This window comes from Photinus pyralis, unplaced genomic scaffold (genome assembly GCF_008802855.1).
Source record: "Photinus pyralis isolate 1611_PpyrPB1 unplaced genomic scaffold, Ppyr1.3 Ppyr1.4_LG9, whole genome shotgun sequence".
Taxonomy (NCBI): domain Eukaryota; kingdom Metazoa; phylum Arthropoda; class Insecta; order Coleoptera; family Lampyridae; genus Photinus; species Photinus pyralis.
In genome coordinates, this window is record NW_022170878.1 from 4,308,348 (window position 1) to 4,331,328 (window position 22,981).

The 22,981-nt window shown below is 37.5% G+C and overlaps 1 protein-coding gene across 1 annotated transcript; it reads left to right on the top strand.

Moving 5' to 3' along the window:
- Positions 1-4,142: 4,142 nt before the first annotated feature.
- On the top strand, positions 4,143-22,392 carry LOC116180353 (proton-coupled amino acid transporter 4-like). The gene is made up of 9 exons (XM_031500299.1): positions 4,143-4,281; positions 20,425-20,499; positions 20,626-20,754; positions 20,800-20,950; positions 21,001-21,210; positions 21,258-21,706; positions 21,754-21,926; positions 21,976-22,251; positions 22,303-22,392. The coding sequence occupies exons 2-8, from the start codon at positions 20,426-20,428 to the stop codon at positions 22,212-22,214; spliced, it is 1,425 nt and encodes a 474-aa protein (XP_031356159.1). The 5' UTR covers positions 4,143-4,281; position 20,425; the 3' UTR covers positions 22,215-22,251; positions 22,303-22,392.
- The last annotated feature ends 589 nt before the right edge of the window (positions 22,393-22,981 follow it).

The following is a 22,981-nucleotide window of genomic DNA, read 5'->3' on the forward strand; positions in this document are numbered from 1 at the left end:
AGCGCAACGTAACGCCCAGCACCTACCGACCATCATCACCGCCACCACCGAAAGGACAGCGAAAGGAAGACGTATATAGGCGCTCTGCAGTCACGTTTGATAAGTGACCCAGGGTTTCATGTGCCAAAGATTCGGCCACTCTAGCGTCAACTGAGACTTTGCATCCCGATTCGTTCGTTGTGCTAACCACCTAGCGTCAGACTGCAGGAGGGAGCAGTAAGAAAGGGCACTCATCTACACCCATTCCGGAAGTTCGACGTCGTTCAGGATTGGATCTCCACACGAATCCGCCCGTTACAATACCCCCTAGTACCAGGAAGATTACGAACTGGAAAAAACTAATAACATTTCCAGCGAAGTATCCAGACCCCGACCGAACTAGAGGAAAGGGGCCAGTTACAAGGGTCCTTACCCGCGGCAACCAAACAAGGTCCCGGTAAGAAAGCGAGTCAGCTCCCCCAGTAAAGCGGAGACGGCAACTCACCCGAGAAATGAACATCAAGGTCAACGCCAAGCAAGCCACCCTCAAAATCGCCATCCAGAACTATAACAACAGGTCCTGGAACGAGTACGTTGAAGAAACCATGACCGGATGCGGAAACGTTTACCAAATCGGTCATGCACCTACCTTTTGAAAATCTCCGGCTTATCCTCTAGACCTAGAGAGTCTACCACTACGACAAAACACAAAATGCAGAACTCTTCGCCGAAACCCTATCCTAGACGATTCCGAAATCCTAGACGAGGAACACAATCAACAAGTCGAAGAAAAACTCCAGAGACTACTCGCCACTCCGGCGCAGCAAGGAAACTAGAAACTAAAAACAACGCTGCACCAAGTTTTGTTCTAACGGCTAATAAATTGGGGTAATCAGAAAAAAATTGTTAAAGTAAGTATAAGATTATTATATTTATTTTATTTTATAGCATAATATGTTAAATTGACATTTTAATAGGGTTGAATGAGTAGGCTAAGTCGTTCTTTAATCGTGAGGGTAGATAAAGTGAAAGTGATAATTGTGCATTCTAATGACATCTGTCATTCTTATGTCAAATGGGACGCGAAGCACGATATTAAATGACGTTCAGAACATGTGGCAATGCTGTTTCTATTCTAAGCTTGCTATTTTGGACTCCTCAATCGTTAAAATATCCCTTTATCCTCTTTTATATATGTAATAAATAATTGTTAATTACCTACAGTATTTAGCATATTTATTAATTGGGGAAAAACCAACTTAAATACACTATTCTGAAACAGTCAAACGCATGTCTAATTCAAGGCTACCTATAATTATCATTGTATGGACACGGATGGAAAATCGCACTCATAAGAAGATCTTGCACGCTTCGGCTCATTGCGCTTCAATAAATCTGAAAATAAATCGGCACTTCTGCAAATTTCTCTATGTAGGGCCATTAACAATTTCACCACTAAGAATTTCGGATACCTCCGAATTTAGCACACTCGATTTTAAGCTCGGGAAATTGTTTATGAAATGGCTTGGCATATGACTCTTTCGATCTGCTTAAATCTCCAAAAAAAAGCGACGATGTACCAAATAAACGTATCAACCAACTATAAATTTACATTTACATTAAGGTGTTCTACATGAAAACCGGTTCGAAGCAGATTTCAAAGCAATTTATAAAAGCGCTACCCGTTAAATAAATCTTCTATTAATAGTGCAATATGCAGGACACATATTAATTAATGTAATACAAAGGATGGGATTTTAAATTAGAATGAAATGGCAAAGATCAAGCTTTATTGAGATCGATTGGTATAAGTGGTTCCTAACTGGAAATTGCCAGATTTAAAAGTTAAAGTAGCTTTCCTCAATTAGGAGGAGTGTCATTGGGCGGTTATTAAGTGACACTAATTTAATTTGGGAATAATTTGTCAAAAACTGAAAATGATGAACTCCGGAAACATTACAAATAAGTATTCAGAAACTACAATTTCTTAGTAGCGCAACTAGATACCGGGCGTTCAACAAAGCTGGTCGACTGACTTCATAAATATACGGTGTGGTCATAACTTTGGGTATGGAAGTTGAGGGCGGAAAACGGCACTTGACTTAAGACAAACAACATTTCGGGACGGGTAAACAGGACGAAAGTATACTACTTATCGAAACCGCTTTAAATCGTTCACGTGACGTGACGGCTGTTATTATTTTACAATGCATCGTGTTTCATTTGTCTAATTTTCGAAGGCCTACCTAAAAGTGTTGGGTGCTTTTCTTTCGCGCCATCGACAAATACCGGAAATACGTAAAAAGTAAATTTAAGATACAATTTAAGCATTTTAATTAATCTCATTTTCCCAATATTTGAGGTTAGGAACGAGATATTGAAAAACGGTTTTCACTGGCCTCTTTGAATGTTATTTGGCTACTTTTTCATAAAGAAAAGGTCATATTATTCCATTTGATTTTTTTAGGATTTCGGGTCATAGTGTCGAAGCGAGCCCCCTGGCGGAGAAGGATTCAACTAAATTACTATATTTTGGTTGATTCTCATTGCCCAAGGAATGCTCTCTTCAACCATACCAAATTTGTTAAAATCGGTCAAGCGGTTAAGAAGTTAAAGCAGGTTATTGCAAAAACAATTGAACGCCCCACACCATCTTTGTTTTTGAAGTAACTGAGTTTTTGTTTTTACGAAAATGATAGATAAACTGGTTTTCTTTAAAAATGTGAAAAAACAGTTTTTTAGTTTATGCGAAATTTAAAGAAAATGCAATTTTAAAATTTAAGATGGCAGTTACGCCCTCTGTTGGTCATTTTTAGAACTTGAAAATATTTTCCAGCGATTCTTCATGACCGATTTACCCACTAATTTTTTTTACCCCTAACACATATGACGAACGGTTTTCGAGATATGGCTGAGGAACAGTCTTGTTGGGTCACCCGGTACAACTAGTTTTGAAAGTGATACTTTTTTTCATGAATTTGCAGTTTGATTAATGAGAGTGAAGCAATGAAATCTCTTTCTCTCCGAATGTGCTTTCAGCTCTTCTGTAGTGAAGTTCACCTCCAGGTACAGTATCCCTACCTTTTTACCTTCTATAGTCTGTTTATAGGTTGTAGAGAGATTGTCAGGGTCCTCATCCAGCATACTTGAAGCCTCATCTGAATTTTGTGACTCCGCACTGGTTGAGGCAACCTCTGACTCTGGGCTCTGGCGGAGCACTAAGTGGGTTCGTGTGAGGCCGAATGGCCTCAGGTCCCATGGTTAGTGCGCTTGGAGGTTCTTCCATTCGGCAAGAAGAGTGTTTTTAAAACTGGAGTTCTCTTGGGCTCGAGTTCGCTTCACCTACCGATCATCCAGCCCGTCGGCGTAACCTGTTCCACCTTGACCTCAGTTTTTTTTTTACTGAGGTTGACTCCTCTTGGTACGGGAACTTAAGCCAAGACCGTCCACATCCTCAGGTTCTTGAGACATGTCAACAGACGACCTTCTGATCTGATCTGATCTGAAGCAGGTTCTAGACACGACAGCCGGACGAGGTATGCGCCACATGGGGACGCACGCGGTAGAGAGCCACCCTCCACATCCAAATTGTTTTATTATAATTTTATTATTAGTTTCCAGCGAAAACCTTATGGGAAAAAAAATTGTGGGGGCGTTGTGCAAGGTCTTCCTTATAACCCAAACTCTCTTTCTTGTGTTTTAAAGAAAACGGAAATCACAAACTTTACGAAATGCAGGTCATTAGTTAGTAGGAGCCACAGAAATTATATATTTTTAGTTCAGTGGTAGGAGCGCGATATAAATAAAAATGCCGATTACAAGTGCACTAACAACAATAATAATTAACGTGTTTATTTTTTGTATTTTGTTGTCTATTGTTTGAATAATTATAAATAAATTTGTTTGTTTTATGGATGTCCTTTTGCCAATCTCTTCAGAAGCAGAAGATAGCTCTCTTTGCACAATGCTGGAAAGTCAGAAACAGAGATTTATTGGTAACAGATAACTCTTTTCCCGTTAGAAATTGCCAAATTAGAAAATCCCCTACGTCATCGACGTGCCGTTCTCTCCCGCGTGCGTAGATTGTCATTTTGCGAATTTGGCGGGCGTCCGTGGGGGAGAGCGGAAACGTACCAGTTTCAAATTTGCAAAGTGCGTAAAGGTGCTACTTACGTCAGAAGAAGCAGTCGGGAAGGGGGAATGGGCTCTTATTTTAGTAAATGGCAAATACCTAATCTTGCTCAGTCGATTAACGACGGTTGTTATTGTTTTTGTGTTTAAACACTTGAGAGCACGTGCAAGGTACGTTTACTTGTCATTCAATTATTTCAAAGGTAATAACTACAATAGTAAAATTTAACACCTTCATTATGGAAATGTTTATCCATTCAAGGATTGTTAGTCACTTTCACATTTGCGGTCCACGGCCATAGGATAATTCGATAACTCATAGTAAACCCATTAAAGGCGAATTAGGAATATAATTTGCACGTGCAATGTCCATCGATTGCGATTAAACTCAGTTTTATTGGATTATACGACTTGAAGGCTTTCTTTGAAAATGTTGCAGTACCATTTTCCTCAAATAAAGAAATGCAACTTTTAGTTACTAATTAGTTCATTATAATGGTTCCTTTGGTAGGGGTGGTTTAATTTTTATACACAATAGAGAGGTGGATGGTTAAAGCGGAGTTTTTAGAGGGCATCTTTTGCGGTAAAATTCCCCGACAATTTCTTTACTGATGTTATCGCGCTAGCCACAACCTGCAGAATTTTAAATTATCGTTGGAAAGGCCCTCCTTCTTTGAATATGAAACATTACAATAGCTCGAAATTCCCACCAATTATAAATAAAATAAGGATTTTTTTTAAATCTCATTTCAAAACCATACCACAATCGATTGTAAATTAATTACAAATTTCAAATTACTAATCAAAAATTGCAAAAACACGTCTATTTAGTTAGGTGAAGTTTAACGGAAGGTTTATTGGCATTTACTCCCGCACCCTCAGCTACCCCCACTTTCAAATTATTACCCCCCAACAGTACCCCCGGCAAAGGAGGATTCGATAATTCTTTTTCTATTAATCACAAAAAAGCAGTTCTCCGCTGAAAAGGTTCTCCAAGAAAATGTGAAAATTGGATCGCTCTCAGAGCGACTTCGTGACACGCCCTCGTACAATTATCTATTGTTGTATTGAAAGGTCACTGAACATAACTGCACGACTTTGTTTTTTCAACGGTTTACCCGAACAAATTTATACACTGTATAAAATAAACATCAAAATCGATACGTTACCTAAATTATACCTTTAAATCAATAAATACTGTCAAACGCCTGTAATACATTGTTTGACTTATTTATGATGCAGGTTACAATTCAACAAAATAAGCAATTTCATGCAATTTTCGTAACTAAAAAATTTATCTTAAATTAATATACAATTTAAATGAATATTCTAATGAATATAATTCTTCCATTTTTTTGTTTTCCAGTTCCTTCAAATCCATTAGGATCATCTGATCTCTCAGATCCTTCAGATTCTCAAACTCCGCCGGGTTATTCAGATTGTACGAATCTTGAAATTATTTCGAACTGAGGGGCCTGGGAAGTACCTCCAGTACGCGAATATTCCATTACCTTTTTGACCGTACTACGTTCTTGTCCAAAAAACGTTTATATTCAACTGGAATTTTCCAAAGACCAACATGCGAGTTTTTAACCCTCGGTTTAACTTGAAAGAAGAACGTACACAGTACCCCCCAACAGTACCCCCGGCAAAGGAGGACTCGATAATTCTTTTCTATTACCCTAACACTCTGGTAGTAGTCTGTGGGAAAACGTAATTGAATCTTCGTATTCAGTACCCCCCAACCAATATACGACTTTCCTTTTTCAAAAACAATCACGAAAATTTTAGAGGCTTAACTTGAAGGACGAACGTAGTACCGAGGGGTGTGGGGGGCATGGAATATAACGTTTCATGATAATTTTCGAGAAAAAATTCACAGAACTTAGAACCAAGATACGACTGCCCTTTTCCAAAAACAATCATGAGTATTTTGAAGGCTTAACTTGATATTATAATCGTATCTTAGTTCTAAGCTCTGTGGCCTTTTTTTCAAAAATTATCAAGAAACGTTTTTGGGAAAAAACGTAGTACCGGGGAGTCTGGGGCCATACCCCCCAACAGTACCCTCGGAGAAGGAGGGCTCGTTAATTCCTTTTTATTACTCTAGCACTCTGGTGATAGTTTTTTTGGAAAAGGTAATTGAATCTTCGTATAGTGGGGGGTATTCCAAACCCCGCAGACCCCCCGGTACTACATGCTTCCTCTAAGTTTAGCCTTCAAAATTATTATGATTGTTTTTGGGAAAGGACAGTCGCATCTTGGTTCTAAGTTTCGTGGTCTTTTTTCAAAAATTACCACGAAACGTTTTTGGGAAAAACTTAGTACCGGGGAGTCTGGGGCCATACCCCCCAGCAGTACCCTCGGTAAAGGAGGACTCGTTAATTCCTTTTTATTACTCTAGCACTCTGGTAATAGTCTTTTGGAAATTGTAATTGAATCTTCGTGTACTGGGGGGGTAGTAGTAATAACCCCCTCGGTACTACATTCTTCTTTTAAGTTTAGCCTTCAAAGTTATTATGATTGTTTTTGGGAAAGGACAGTCGCATCTTGGTTCTAAGTTCCGCGGTCTTCTTTCAAAAATTATCATGAAACGTTTTTGGAGAAAAACGTAGTACCGGGGGGTCTGGGGCCATACCCCCCAGCAGTACCCTCGGAGAAGGAGCACTCGTTAATTCTTTTTTATTACTCTAGCACTCTGGTAATAGTTTTTTGGAAAAGGTAATTGAATCTTCGTATACTGGGAGTGGAGGGGGGTATTCCATACCACCAGACCTCCCGGTATTTCCTACGTTCTTCCTCAAAAACGAGAACATTGCTCGAATTCTTAAGAAGCATATAAAAATATGCTTCGGATTCTGCAAAATTTTTAGATTCTTCAAATTTTTGAAATCAAGAAATAAGAACAATTTAACTAGGGACTTCAGCGTCTCCCAATTTGGACACTTTTCTAGGGCATCTCCGTAATTGTTAGTGCTATCAAAAGTAATATGCTCTTTTTAGATCAAACATAAAATGGTAAAATAATTATTTGAAAATATTCGCTCGCTTAAAGGATACGGGGGAAAATAAAAAAATTGTCAAGTATTGCCAAAGTATTTTTTCTTTTTTTTTTATAATAAAAAACTTTATTTAAACGAAATATTTAAAATTGTGTAACAAAGAAAACAATAATTAACTGTAATAAATAAATTTCGTCGAACTGTTTTTCAGTTGCAAGAGATGAAATATTTATTTCAGAATTTGTTTATATAACGATTGTTTAATAATAATTGTGTCAATACAATAAGTATACGGAGTCCGGTAAAAAGTTATTGGACCTAACTTAATTTTTTTTTAATGGAACACTGAATATTTTAATCTGAAAAAATCCATATTAAGTTTCCTTTTCGAAAATATAACACGCCAGAAAAGAAATTCAGAAAGATTCAAGTGATTAAAAAAAATTCAAAAAAGATTAAAAAAATTAAAAAACGGCCAAATAATTTAAAAGAATTCAGAAAAATTTCAAAAAAATGTTGAATTGTTTATAACATATTTTAAGGATTATTGAATCAATATTAAATTTTGTTAGTGACTCTAATATTCTATATTCTTAGATTAAAATGTACAGGGTGTTTCATAAGATAAGTTAGGTCTGATAACTTTTTTGCCAGACCCCGTAAACCTATTTTAAAGATCAGATTATTCAACAATTATAAACAAAATTTTGTAATAAATTTGCTAAGAAGATTTTTCGATTTTCCCCCGTATGTTTTAGGCGAGCGAATATTTTCAAATTTTGATTTTGCCATTTTAAGTTTGACTTAAAGAGAGCACAACGCCCATATTACTTTATCGAAAGCACTAAAAATTACGGAGATACTCTACGAAAGTGTCGAAAATGGGACACCCTGTACATCAGAAACGAAATACCTAAGATATCATAAGATCCAGATGATAGTTTTTGATTCTGTAAATCCGTCACGTTCTTAAAAAGCTGAAATTCTTTCGTTTCCTCGAATTTCTTCATTGGATTCTTCAAATTCTCGAATTTCCCCGTTTTTTATTTCTTCCATGATTTGCCTTTTTAACCCCGCGACCAGATTCTGAAAATTCTTTTCAGTTTTTTCGAATTTTTTCGAATTCTTTAAATGTTTGCATTTTTCCTTTTCTTTGAATTCTTCGTTAGATTCTTTTACGTTTCGTATTCTCACTGTATTTATAAACGAATTCTTCAAATTCCCGGGGTTGCTTTTTGCATGCTCCAGGTTCTTTTGATTCAATATTTTAGTTTGTTCAAGTTCTTCAGATTCGGGGTTCTTCAACTTGCTCAGTATTTTTGATCCTTTCAATTTTTTTATTCTTCTAATTCTCTTCTTCGAACCCTTCGAACACGAGCTACTTCAACTCTTTAGTTTCCTCGAATTTTTCCACTTGATTATATTTTTCAAATTCTTCAGGTTCATGAAAGCATTTTTCAGTTTTCTTGCCATTCTTTAGATTTGAAAAGGAGTGGTAAAATTTTTGGATTCTTCAGATTTTTCGGACTGCTCGAGCATTTTGGATGTTTCAGATTCCTCCGATGATTAATTTTTTTTTTACTTTTGTGTTTCTTTAGATTTTTCATCAAATCTTTCGAATGAATATTCAAGTTTTCAAATTCTCATGAGATTCCTCAAATTCGGATTCTTCCATATCTTCAAATTTTTAGATTTTCAAGTTATTTAAATCCAATTCCTAAGACTTTTGGAATCTTCAGTTTCTTCGTCCGTTTTTTGAAATTCTTGAAACTATTTTAATTCTTCCGCTTCTTCTGGTTCTTCAAATTCCTGAAATTCTTCATATCCTCCAAACGATTCAAGTTTTTTAAATTCTTCAATTTTCTGTAGGTTTCTTTTATTGGGTGCTTGACGTTCTTGGATATTAAATTTTTCGGATTCGTCGAATTCATTGGGTTTTACTTATTTTTCCCATTTTTCAAGTTTGGAACTTTTTAAAATCCTCAGCTCCTATTTTCTCAAGTTCTTAAGATTTTTCAGTCTCTTAAAATTCCTCTGATCTTTTAAGTTGTTCGCATTTTATATTATGCTTCTTCAGTTTCTTCCATTGCTTTGAATTTCTGTTTCCTTTCGATGCTTCAAATCCAGCAGATCTCTTCCTTTGTTTCTTCGAGTTCTTACAATTTTTAAAACTTTTTGGATTCGTTCAATTGTTAATATTCTTCGGATTTTCAAAATTTTTAGGTTATTTCGATTCCTGAAATTTTGGTTGACGCTCGAGTGTGCTTTGTTATAGTGAAGAGATCTTCACGCGCTAAAGGAATTAGATTTAGACTTGGAAGATTCTTCAAATTCTTCTTTCCGATTTTTCAGATTCTTCCATTTATACGAATTCTTCGAATTGCCTAAATTCATCCAATAGATCTTTAGAATTCTCCGAATTGCTAAGTATCGAATTCTTTGAATTTTACACCCTTGCACATCCTTCTGTTCTTCAATTTCTTCAATTTTTATCGATTTACCAGATTCTTCAAATCCTCAAGAGTCTCCAAATTCTTCAGCTTTTTCGTATACTTCCCTTTCTTAGCATTTTGTCAATTCTTTTTCTTTGGTTATGGATTATTTCATTTCTTTATTCAAGTTCTTCAGTTTCTTCCAAATTATCATATTCTTCTCCAAATTCTTAGGATTCTTCTGTTTCTTCAAAGGCGGTTTTTTTGGAATTGAAATCTTGACATCCTTCAAATTGATTAATTTATTTTTTGAATCTTTAGCTTTTCTAGATTCTTCTACGCCTTTGGACATTCGCATTCGTTGGATTATTTAGTTGTTTTTACTTACTTGAAGATCCGTCTGAGTCTTCAATTTTTTTGGAGTTCTGTTTCTTCGGATTTTTCGCATCTGCACATTTAAGAGATCCATCAAACCTTTTAGATTCTTGCGTTTTCTTGAAACCAATAGGAATCTTCAGATGAATTGATCACTTATAATTTTTCCGACTTCAAATTCTTTTATTTTTTCGAATTCTTTGGGGTTCTCAGATTCCCATCGGTTTCTTTACGGTCTTCAAATTCACAATTTTTTTTAATTCTACAAAACCGTCAATTCTTTAGATTCAGTAACCTTAGATTCTTTAAATTTTGCAGTATTCTGAACCCTTCCGAATTTTCAATTTTAAATTCAAAAGATTCTTTTTCTTCCCTTCTGCTCTAGTTGTTTTTAATGTGCTTGTTGCCCATGTTTTATTCTATCTTGTTATATTTGTATTTGTTGTTGTTCCTGTCTATGTTCCTGTTTCTTTTTTGGGTTTGTTAATCTTTTTTACACGTAGAAATCCTGTTGCTGTTTCTTCTATTTTTGCAGAGTCAGTTATTCCTGTTGTAATGTCCATCATCACATCATATTGCTCTCACCAACAATCTATTTCGCGTTGAAGAATTCAAGACTGTCTGTCATGAACGCTCGCAGTATTTAATAAGGTTTACAAATGATCTAAGTATGTCAATGGGTAAAATAGGAAAAGCTACCAACTACACGTGGAACGTTTTGGCAAAATTAACCATCGAGCACAACGTAGTTTGTGTCTATTATGAAAAACCAGTGCGACGCTTTTGGGGCACACATTAGCCAATTATTGCATTTGTTACGGCAATGACCCAGAACATGTTTGGTGTGCATTGTAAGCAAAGACATTCTACCGGCAGATGACCTTCAATCATGGAATAAAACAATATTTATTATTAGATACCTAGGTATTTTATTCGATGCTTCAATGTAGGTCTTTCCAGTGATTCACATTTCAACGTTTTTTACTACAATTTCTATTCATTGGACATGCAACTGTTATGCAACGATAATTAGTTCCAAGGATGAACGCAGGTATAAATGAATGCATGCTTGAGGAAATCGATCCAATAACATTTGTCTAAGATACGTCTGTTCCTGACCTGATTTTCGATCTGTCTGTCTGTCGTCGATTTTTGTGTCAGTGATCACGCTCATAGGGGATGGGTACATGGATCCCGAAACATAACGAAGTTTTGAGTTTGCCAATGGAAAAAAAACGTTCACGTGCAGTACCTACTTCTCGAAACACGTGATGGTTGTTTTGTGGTGGTTTATTTTTAACATTTTCATATGCAAATTACCTAATTTGAATAATTACCTTGCTAGCTACTCCTAACCCAAAAAGGTGGGGTGTCGGTTTTTTTGTATGCGGAAAACAGAGCCAATATCAGAGAAGGTGCAGAAATGCAAAATAAGGGGAAGGGATTTTTATTTTTAACCCTGCGTTATTTGGTTAATGCCGGAGTAAGATTTTGGGCGGTTTCTATCGCTTTTAAAGGTGTTATCGAAGGTCCTTAGTTCCGTTTTCGAACTGGGTTTTCTAACACCTTGGAACGTCTCGCACTCTGGAAAGGCTTCCTGGCAAATTTTGTGCTACCTTGGAAACTCTTATTACGTGCACTTTAAGCACACGTGCAAATTCACCTTTAGTTAAGCACGGTAATCACAAAAAAAGCAGTTCTCCGCTGAAAACGTTCTCTAAGAAAATGTGAAAACTGGATCGCTCTCAGAGCGACTTCGTGACACGCCGTCGTACAATTATCTCTTGTTGTATTGAAAGGTCACTGCACATAACTGCACGAATTTTTTTTTTCAACGGTTTACCCGCACAAATTTATACACTGTAAAATAAACAAGATAAAAATCGATACGTTACCTAAATTATACCTTTAAATCAGTAAATACTGTCAAACGCCGGCAATACATTGTTTGATTTATTTATGATGCAAACGTTATAGGTTACAATTCAACAAAATAAACAATTTCATACAATTTTCCTAACTAAAAAATTTATCTTAAATTAATACACAATTTAAATGAATATTCTAATGAAAAATGCAACTATAGTAGACCTCAAAGTTACGTGCAAACGATATAAACGATTGTTCGGAGAAACGCACTTTAACTCAAAGTTCAACCAATTAAATCAAAGTAAGTTTGAAGCACGATTTATCTCTGAATCAAATTACGTCAGCCATCTTTCGAAATTAATTTTCAGCAAGCAACCCAATTCAAATGGTAATAGGTGTAGAGGTCCATTCGTATTGCCTAAGACGTTCCGCTATCCAATTTTCCAAATTGCTGCTGGAGAAATTCAACTGATAATTTGAGAAACTTTTAACACCAAACAGAAGCTTGAATTAATCGTCTTTAACCTTTTTACCGGTAGTCGATTTGTTTATAATTTTCTTCGCACTTCATATAAACACATTGGACGCACAACTTTGATTAATAAATTAGTTTTCGACTTGCCAATACAAATCTGGCGTAACGGAATGTTTTGCACCTTAGATCCAAACGCTTTCCTAGTAATAATTTATTTAAACGCGAGCAGCTTAATCCACCGAAACGAAAAATGTTTAGCTTAGCAATATTCACGGTTGAATGTTGAAGTTCTCTTTCTGCATAAACCAGTCAAGTATTAATAGTTTTATCTCTGCTGGCAACTCGTAGCGAATTGAAAGCACCAACGTTCGGTAAATTCGTTAAAAATGGCGACATCGTCTTCTAGTGCGAGTTCTACGATTCTCCCACACAGCGATCTCAAAAAAGGCGTACTCAAAATGACAATATTCGCCGCAGTTTAGCGAAGAATTTCGTTTTACGCGATATATAAATCTAACGCGTTCTCGTAACTTCGTACCAAAGGTTCGGCTAAGAAGTCAATACGCGATCGAAAAAATGTAGTGCTCGACTGGCATAGATTCTCTTTGATCTCCCACCAGATTTTTACTTAAATACCTCTCTTGGAGCCCAAATACGAAACGACTGCAACATTTCTGGAAAGCGTGCCCTCTTAACCAATACTACAATCCTCTATTTTCGTCTCGTGCTCGGCTTTTCGTAAAACGGAACGAAACTTTTGAGGTCCGTGAGATCGTGGCAACACTGTGACGCTTCGACTTGTTTCTTATCTTCTTTCTCGAATATTAGTTCTGTTCGCTTTCATTGTGAAGTGGCACACGTATAAAATTTTCTATACCAGAAAATTTGTAAATTCAACAAAAGATCTTTAAAAGTACGCTATTGTTCGTCTTTATCGTAATTATTCCTTCGCTAAATACCTTATGAACTTGACGTTCACCAAACTTTGACGCTCTTATTTTATGCGCCCGGTTCGGGTTTTTCGTAGTCACATGCAAATTTACACTTGGATTGAATATTACTAAGGCTCTGATAGCGCTCGGCTTTACTTGACGCGAATTTACACCAACTCAAATCCACTTACAGCCGATCGACAACTTTTTTAACCGCTCGACGAGAATGCTATCGTGACTTAACGCGCATTGCCCCACGACTTTCTCCCAACAAGGGATAAAACTCCAACAACATGTGGTAGTCACGTGGCGTAGGCCCTAGAACATTTTGGGAGAAGCTTAAAATGCTCTAGAAACTATTTGGAATGTTAAAAGGGCATATGGGACACTAGTGTGTTTAGTTTAGTATTTAGTCGCGTCTTGTATACTTTTTCTAAAAGGTTTATAGGTTCCTTCCATGGAGTTCAGAAAACTATTAAAGATGTATAAAGCTTCAAAAAGACTCCAGAGCTCTACAAAGGTCTGGATCCTTCAAATCCCCGAAAATCAGCTTAGAAGCTGATCGAGCTCAGAAGGCTCTTTTGGTATCTCGTACAGCTTCCTTTAATGTTTTAATCGTTGGAAAAGCTATAGAGCTGGTTAGTTAATGGGTAACCTAACAATTTGTTATCAGAGATCCCTTTGAGACGTAAAAAACCCATTGATCGAGCGAAGGACGTTTAAAACATGAAATGGCCATGACTTTGAAACGTAAAACGTCTTTAATTGCGCGATTTATGCTAATGTGCCAATAATTGCAAAATTTCTTAATTCGTGAATAAATAAAACTATTTCGGGTTTAATAATACGTAAATCCTGAACAAGGATTTTCAGTTTCATGGTTTGTAACCATAATCTTTCCATACCAAAATATTTGTTAACGCGCCATTACCTACTTAATCCTTTCGTCAATATTTATCACTTTATGGTATTTGTAGTAGTGTAGCAGTTAAGCCTTTATCATTCCTCCATCAAGGGTTTTTAGAACTCCTTGAGACTCTGAGGTTCAAAGAATTTAAATAATCCGAAGAATTAGAAGAACTGAAAGAATTCACATTTTTTCTTCAAACGAGAATAGACTAACGTTAAGTTAGTCCAAATTCCGTGTTGATATTTTACAATTAACAAAATTAATCACATCCGCTATGGTAATCCAAGCAGTTTGAGTTAGTCAGTGCACCTGGTCCAACCTGTACTGCATTAGTCACATTTTATCAGAACTAAGAATTCACAAAGCTTACTTGCGGTAGGCCATAGTGTGACTGTACTTTGGTTTTTATCTCTCATTTTTGAGTAATTTTATGATTTTCATTTAAGAGATGCGTATTCGATACCACACATAACCATTTGAAGGGATAATTTTCACAAGGTGGTTGTCCCGGTCAAAAGATCACTTTCTAGACTAAATTTAGTTTAATTCGGGCAGATAATAATATTAAACTATGTTCGTCATGGCCAGAAAACGCACACTAGTCCACACTTTGATTTAAAATGTTGCGTTACGCTCAAACGTCTAAAACCAACTAATTAATTAATTAAATTTGACTAGCCTGGTACGTGATTAGACCAACTGACTTCGACTAAAATATCTAAAAAATGTATTTTTTTGTTAGTGATCCTACTTGCATACGACACTTTTTGAAAAAGAACTAGCAAAACCAAAGCACGGACGTTCTATGTCTTGTTGCAGATTTTTTTTAACTAAATTCGTTTATCCCTTCTTCTTTGGGGCAAAACCGTAATATTATCAGGTGAACACAATAGGTTTTCGTCAGTGTTCGATGGTTGAAAATGACGTTCAATACAAGAGCCAACGTCTCATAAAATGAATGGCTGCTTTGATTAGAAGTTCAAATACGAACACTCAACAAATTACCTGATCTGACGGTGAACGTCAGTGTTGCCATCAGCAACTAACACGTATGTAGCGACTCGGCTTTCACGCGCTGGTTGAACAAAACCACGTAATTACATCAAGCAATTGCGCAACCCCTCAGAATCCGACACTTCAATGTGACAGAGGTGCCTCTAGGTCCCCCACCTCCCTGAGTAGGTACTCCGAATTCGATTTGTCGAAACTCTCCACTTGAAATTCGAAGTGCCGGACAGATCCTCTTAAGATTATCACAATGCAGAACAGCCTGGAATCGAGAAATTGTCCAATGCCGTCTCAGGAGTTACCGCACGCGTGATTTGCGGCACTTATGCCGATGTAGTTCCCTATATCACGTTTAATGAGCGATCGCGATGAAGCATAGGATAGGTACTTAGCTTCGCCATTAAAAATAGTGACTACTGATCCCCACCACCACGACAAGGTGTATCTCATGGGCTCGTTTAAATTTAGTCGTTGTTCGTACTGGCCAATCTCTCCTCTTGTAAATTTAACTTTATTTTAAGGTCACGCAGTTTTAAGTTTTGTGGTCCAAAAACTTCCACTATTGTTCGTATTTTCCGTAATAGTTTTTAAGTGATAAATTGTTCCTTGTAAACGAAAGTCGCCAGGAACCTTTTGTTTGCAATTGTGCTTACCTTCGCTGCCGAAAGTGCACGCAACCTTTTTCACAAGTAATACACGCCCTCGGTAATGACGGTTACCACACCAATATATAAAAACTCAAAGTGGTTCATTTTACTGCACTGGTGGATCGACGCGAATTTGAATAATACAAAATAAATCCTGCTTGCGATGAATGCTAACGACCTGACGGCTCTCAATGCGATTTGTTTCATGTTTCAATTCTAGTACACTCGTGGTTCGACGCGAATGCTCTCGCAGCTCAATCTGAATTGCCTGCCGGTTCTCTCCGAAATTCCCACTAGTTTCCTTTTTTGAGTCACCCGCATCCCGGGACTCGAACCTTTTCCACCAAACAAAACTAATTTCTCCGCCTGATCAGAACCCGTGGAATCTATAAATTTACTCCCGTTGAATCAGCAAATATTACACAACGTGCCAGCCTCGCCTGCAAAAAAAACAAAATCCCTTTCACGTTCCACGACTTCCTGGCGTCTCATGCTTTCACACGCATCAAAAAAAAAACTTAACAAAACCCCGAATAAAATAAAATCCATTAACCGGCTCCCGTTACAATTTCAACCTCCGACTCAAGTCGAGGGTTTCGGTCTATGTCCACACAGAATTTGCTCATTTAAGCTTGCGGTCTGCTTCTTCTTCATCTTCATTCTTGTTTTTCGTTTCCCGCGTTCGTCTCGGTTCTCTGTTATTGCCATCTCTAGTCATTGTTTCCGTTCTCCACTTCTGCATTAGATATTCTCTCCGTGCATGGTCTCCTGCGTCCGTTTCAGATCTTTATCTGGGTCCTCGTCGCATCCCCTGTCTCCGTTACTGGTTTCGGTCTCCATCCATGTTTATGTTTCCATCTTTGATTTCAATCCCCGTTTCACGTTGTCTGTGTCCATATTCATGATCTGTTACTGATGTTCTCCGTTCTCAAGTCTATGTTTCAGCCTTTTTTTGAGTTCCACTTTTATATTAATCTAGTACCTATATACAAGGAATTTTTGCTAGACGGCTATAGGCAACCAAATTTACACGTAATAATCACGTGAGGGATTCGAAATGTTTTTTCACCCGCACGTGTGTAAGGGAGGTACATATTGCATTGGGGTAAAAAAAACGAAATACACGTTTTGCAGTACCAGGAATCCGAATAGAACAAAATCTCAATGATGTCGATCGGTCTGTCTGTCTGGCTAAACATCAAATCCGATTGGAACCAAATTTGGTACACATATTCGTAGCCACAGCAAACCTTTTCTAATCACCACGAACTTTTCCGAACGAATTTCATTGATTTTCCGCTTATTTTAATACGGAGGGCGCCGAGAGAGGGGTCTCAAACACACAACAAGACCATGCCAGGGAAACCTTCCACGGGACAAAAACCCTGGCATAGGCCACACAAATACATGAAACAAATCACCTACAGCAATAAAATGCAAGAGAAAATACACATAAATAAAACATCACAAATTGTATGATAAAAATCAGATAATGAAATCAAATGCAATTAAACAAGTTCATAAAAACAAAATACACAAGACATCATAAATGCACTTTTTGACGGAAATACACGTTTTGCAGCACCAGGAATCCGAATAGAACAAAATCTCGATGATGTCGATCGGACTGTCTGTCCGGCTAAACGGTTGAACCGATTGGAACCGAATTTGGTACACATATTCGTAGCCACAGAAAATCTTTTCTAATCACCATGAACTTTTCCGAACGAGTTTAATTGATTTTCCGCTTATTTAAATACGGAGAGCGCCGAGAGAGGGGTCTCAAAAATTCGCAAAAGAAATTTGGTTTCGGGAATATTGGGATTTAATTTTATAACTTTTGATTGAGAAGTCTGATCTAAAAAGTACGAATTGATTTGGATTCTACGCACCAAAATTAATAAGAAAAAGTGTTTTCCCGAGAAATTTTGGTGTAGTCGATTTTTGGTAAAAAAGGAAGGTTATACACTGCCTTTTTTTGAGCCCCGAAAAAAAAATTGTCTCAGATCGACTCCGGAAAAAAAATTTTCTTATAGAATGTGGCCTGTAGAATCCATAATTTCAAACAGTTCCAAGATTGGGCTACTAGTTCAAAAGTTACAGCCCTTTGAATTTTTTTTCGAAATTGGTTTCTAGTCTATAACTTTTGATTGAGAAGTCTGATCGAAAAAGTACGAATTGATTTGGATTCTACGCACCCAAATTAATAAGAAAAAGTGTTTTCCCGAGAAATTTTGGTGTAGTCGATTTTTGGTAAAAAAGGAAGGTTATACACTGCTTTTTTTTGAGCCCCGAAAAAAAAATTGTCTTAGATCGCCCCGGAAAAAAATTTTTCTTATAGAATGTGGCCTGTAGAATCCATAATTTCAAACAGTTCCAAGATTGGGCTACTAGTTCAAAAGTTACAGGCCTTTGAATTTTCTTTCGAAATTGGTTTCTAGTCTATAACTTTTGATTGAGAAGTCTGATCGAAAAAGTACGAATTGTTTTGGATTCTACGCACCAAAATTAATAAAAAAAAGTGTTTTCCCGAGAAATTTTGGTGCAGTCGATTTTTGGTAAAAAAGGAAGGTTATACACTGCCTTTTTTTGAGCCCGAAAAAAAAAATTGTCTCAGATCGACCCGGAAAAAAAATTTTCTTATAGAATGTGGCCTGTAGAATCCATAATTTCAAACAGTTCCAAGATTGGGCTACAAGTTCAAAAGTTACAGCCCTTTGAATTTTCTTTCGAAATTGGTTTCTAGTCTATAACTTTTGATTGAGAAGTCTGATCGAAAAAGTACGAATTGGTTTGGATTCTACGCACCCAAATTAATAAGAAAAAGTGTTTTCCCGAGAAATTTTGGTGTAGTCGATTTTTGGTAAAAAAGGAAGGTATTACACTGCCTTTTTTGAGCCTCGAAAAAAAAAATTTCTGGGATCGATCCGGAAAAAAACTTTTCTTATAGAATGTGGCCTGTAGAATCCATAATTTCAAACAGTTCCAAGATTGGGCTACTAGTTCAAAAGTACAGCCCTTTGAATTTTCTTTCGAAATTGGTTTCTAGTCTATAACTTTTGATTGAGAAGTCTAATCGAAAAAGTACGAATTGTTTTGGATTCTACGCACCAAAATTAATAAGAAAAGTGTTTTCCCGAGAAATTTTGGTGTAGTCGATTTTTGGTAAAAAAGGAAGGTTATACACTGCCTTTTTTTGAGCCCCAAAAAAAAATTGTCTCAGATCGACCCGGAAAAAAAATTTTCTTATAGAATGTGGCCTGTAGAATCCATAATTTCAAACAGTTCCAAGATTGGGCTACTAGTTTAAAAGTTACAGCCCTTTTAATTTTCTTTCGAAATTGGTTTTCTAGTCTATAACTTGTGATTGAGAAGTCTGATCGAAAAAGTACGAATTGTTTTGGATTCTACGCACCAAAATTAATAAGAAAAAGTGTTTTCCCGAGAATTTTTGGTGCAGTCGATTTTTGGTAAAAAAGGAAGGTTATACACTGCCTTTTTTTGAGCCCCGAAAAAAAAATTGTCTCAGATCGACCCGGAAAAAAAAATTTTCTTATAGAATGTGGCCTGTAGAATCCATAATTTCAAACAGTTCCAAGATTGGGCTACTAGTTCAAAAGTTACAGCCCTTTGAATTTTCTTTCGAAATTGGTTTCTAGTCTATAACTTTTGATTGAGAAGTCTGATCGAAAAAGTACGAATTGTTTTGGATTCTACGCACCAAAATTAATAAGAAAAAGTGTTTTCCCGAGAAATTTTGGTGCAGTCGATTTTTGGTAAAAAAGGAAGGTTATACACTGCCTTTTTTTGAGCCCCGAAAAAAATTGTCTCAGATCGACCCGGGAAAAAATTTTTCTTATAGAATGTGGCCTGTAGAATCCATAATTTCAAACAGTTCCAAGATTGGGCTACTAGTTCAAAAGTTACAGCCCTTTGAATTTTCTTTCGAAATTGGTTTCTAGTCTATAACTTTTGATTGAGAAGTCTGATCGAAAAAGTACGAATTGTTTTGGATTCTACGCACCAAAATTAATAAGAAAAAGTGTTTTCCCGAGAAATTTTGGTGTAGTCGATTTCTTCGAAAGGAGACAGAAATTTGGACTCTTGTTTGTCATCTGTAATGTTAGTTGCCTATAGTACATTGACATGGTTCTTTTCAAAGTGCACATTAAAAAAATTCCTTAAAACTGTCTGCCACTACGGTCATGTATACACCAAACGTATGCAGCGGCGGTACGCAATTTTGAACAAAAGTGAACTGGTATATTAAGATATTGCAAATATAACAGCGCCAGAGTGGCGCACAAGAGCGGGAATATGAACACAAATTGAAAAATTAAAGATATCGCCGAATTCAAAACTCGGAAAGTCACTCAGTTCTCGAAGGGAAACAAGTATCAATTCAGAAAAATGATGTAATTAATTTATTTTAAGATTTAACAACGGTTAACGTAAGTCGCGCAGTTCGTATACCTGGCCGCGATAAAAAAATGCAATAAATTAAAGCGACTTTCCTTGTTTTTTTTAATTATCGTAATTTATGGTACTACCTACATTACCTTCATGAATCTCAAGGTGGGTGTATGGTACATTCGAACGTTAGTGAGCACGTGTTCCCAAAAAGCGTTATCCCCGAAAATTAAAAACTCATTTTCTTGTTACAGAATGGGATCTCAAGACAACAGGGCGGAAAACGCAAACTCTGGTCAGGTGTACACAATCGCAGTGAACGACAACAGGTAGAGTACCCGAGAATTGGGCTGTTACTGATTTTGAAATTGCCTAAATTTCAAAATTCTCTTGCAGCGCCTCTCAGAATCCATTCTTCATTAAACAGAAACGCTCATTGAATCACAAATTTACAGACACGATGACGCGCAAAGTCTCCGTTTTCAATCTAAAGATCCCATAGTGTTGCAGGACGGCGACAGGATTGCGCAAATTCTCAAGAATGACTGCGACGGACACGGCGGGGACGTCAAGCATCCGACAAAGTAAGCTGCGATTCGCACTGGCGCTGATTGATGAACGTTTTAAAGTTTTTCAGAGACTCTCATGCATCTGTTTAAGGGTAATGTTGGCTCGGGAATTTTTGCGATGGGCGACGCTTTTAAGAATTCGGGCGCGGTCCTGGGCAGCGTGCTCGTGCCGATTTTAGGCCTGATATGCGTGCACAGCCAGCACCTTCTGGTGAGTAGCCAGCGAACTCAACCGGGTGATTCTAGCACATTTTTGTTCAGCTGAACGCCTCACTGCATCTGCAAGAGAAGCTGAGTTTGACAAAGAATCCCGGTTTCGCGACGACCGTCGAGCTGTGTTTCGCCACCGGACCTTCCGGCCTGCAGAAGTACTCAACACTCTCTCGACGATTGGTTAATCTATTCCTGTGCTTGACGCAGTTTGGATTTTGCTGCGTCTACTTTGTGTTCATTTCGACCAACGTTAAGCAGGTGAACTTCCTCGCGCTTCGTTAACCCTCCACTAACCCATCTTTCAGATTTTGGACTACTACGGGTACGAGTACGATATTCATTTGCACATGGCGGTGGTGCTAATTCCCGTATACCTGAGTTGCTTGGTCCGCAATTTGAAATTCTTGGTCCCCTTGTCGATGTTGGCCAATATTCTAATGCTCGCCGGAATTATCATCACCTTGTACTACGCGGCCCAGCCACCAGGCGCGTCGAGGGTGGAGAATTTCGCGAGCATTGGCCAGTTGCCGCTCGCTTTTGGTACCGCCGTCTTCGCCTTTGAAGGAATTGGTTTGGTGCTACCCTTACAGAATGAAATGAAGAAGCCGAAGAAGTTCAACAGCACTTTTGGTGTGCTGAATGTTGGGATGGTGATTGTAACAATCTTGTATCTCACAGTAGGGTTAGTGTCGTACCTCAAGTATGGGGATGCCATCCATGGAAGTGTTACCCTTGACCTGCCCAAAGATGAAATGTAAGCACTTACGTGAGCACTCCATTATCTAACCAAGCGACTTTTAGATTGGCCCAATGCGTCAAGCTGATCATTTCGGTGGGAATCCTGTTCACGTTCGCTTTACAGTTTTACATTCCCATCGACCTCATGTTTCCATCTGTTCGCGAACACTTCAGTTCGCTAAAACGACCTGTGCTTGTCGAATTGGTCTTCAGGACTGTGTTCGTTTTGATTACATGTAAGTAAAAAAGCGTCTCGCACACCATGTAAACCGCATCACTTTCTAGTTGCCTTGGCAGAGATAGTCCCATTTCTGGACCTGTTTATCACACTGGTCGGCGCCTTCAGCAGTACCACCATAGCGCTGATTATTCCGCCAATTTTGGAAATGGTCACGCAGAAAATGACACCGTGGATTTTGATAAAAGACTTGTTCATTGTGATTGTGGGACTCTTAGGGTGTGTTACGGGCTCATACGAAAGTATACGATTGATAGTTAACGCATTTAAAAAGGAGTCATTGTGACAGACAGCTACGATCTCTTCTAACTTATTTTTTACCTGTAGATATTTTTTGTAATTTATTGTACTTAATAAATAATATAAATTTTTAGAATTTGATGAATTCATACGCGCTGAAAACTTGGATCGGTAAAGTACAACTTATCCAGCAAAAACTACTACACAAAATTATTAACCACGCGGTAAGTACATTTTGCGAAGGGCTACAACGCATAAAACTTAAAGGAAATTATTATTATTATTATTACACTCAAATTGAATGTTTCCGTTGTTTGTTAGGGATGGTATCAATTACAGTCCCTGGCGTTCTATTCTACGGAAATGAAAGCTTTCCACGAATGCAAAGCTACTGTATACTGAAATTCCGTAAGATGCGTAGGATCTCTTCGTCAACCGGAAAGACCTTCTACAGTTTGTCGCGTCGGGAAAATAAAAAAATTTTATATTTTCTATGTTCTTCATCGATTGATTTTCCCTCATACTTTTTTCTGCATCATTGGTTATCTCTTCCCCCCCCCCCCACTCGAAACAGCTTGAAGTCGCCATCGTGGTGGTGTAGATGATATGTCTGTTGAAATGGTCTGCCTGTTATGCATGGCCAGTTTGGGTCGCAAATCGTGGATGGCTTCTATGGCATGGGGATTCGTAAATATAAAGTAGAAGATTCCCGCGTTCGGGTGGGTCTCTGGTTCACTCCATGATCAGGGCTCTCACTAAGTACTGCGTCTCTAGGGGTTCGTAAATTACGTAGGTCAAGGAATGAAAGTACCC

What these genes read in the sequence shown, in the direction of transcription:
- LOC116180353 (XM_031500299.1), top strand. Translation starts at nt 20,426, where the DNA reads ATGGGATCTCAAGACAACAGGGCGGAAAACGCAAACTCTGGTCAGGTG. An exon ending in ATCGCAGTGAACGACAACAG is followed by an intron (nt 20,500 to 20,625) that starts GTAGAGTACCCG and finishes ACAAATTTACAG; the next exon opens with ACACGATGACGCGCAAAGTC. An exon ending in TGCACAGCCAGCACCTTCTG is followed by an intron (nt 20,951 to 21,000) that starts GTGAGTAGCCAG and finishes ATTTTTGTTCAG; the next exon opens with CTGAACGCCTCACTGCATCT.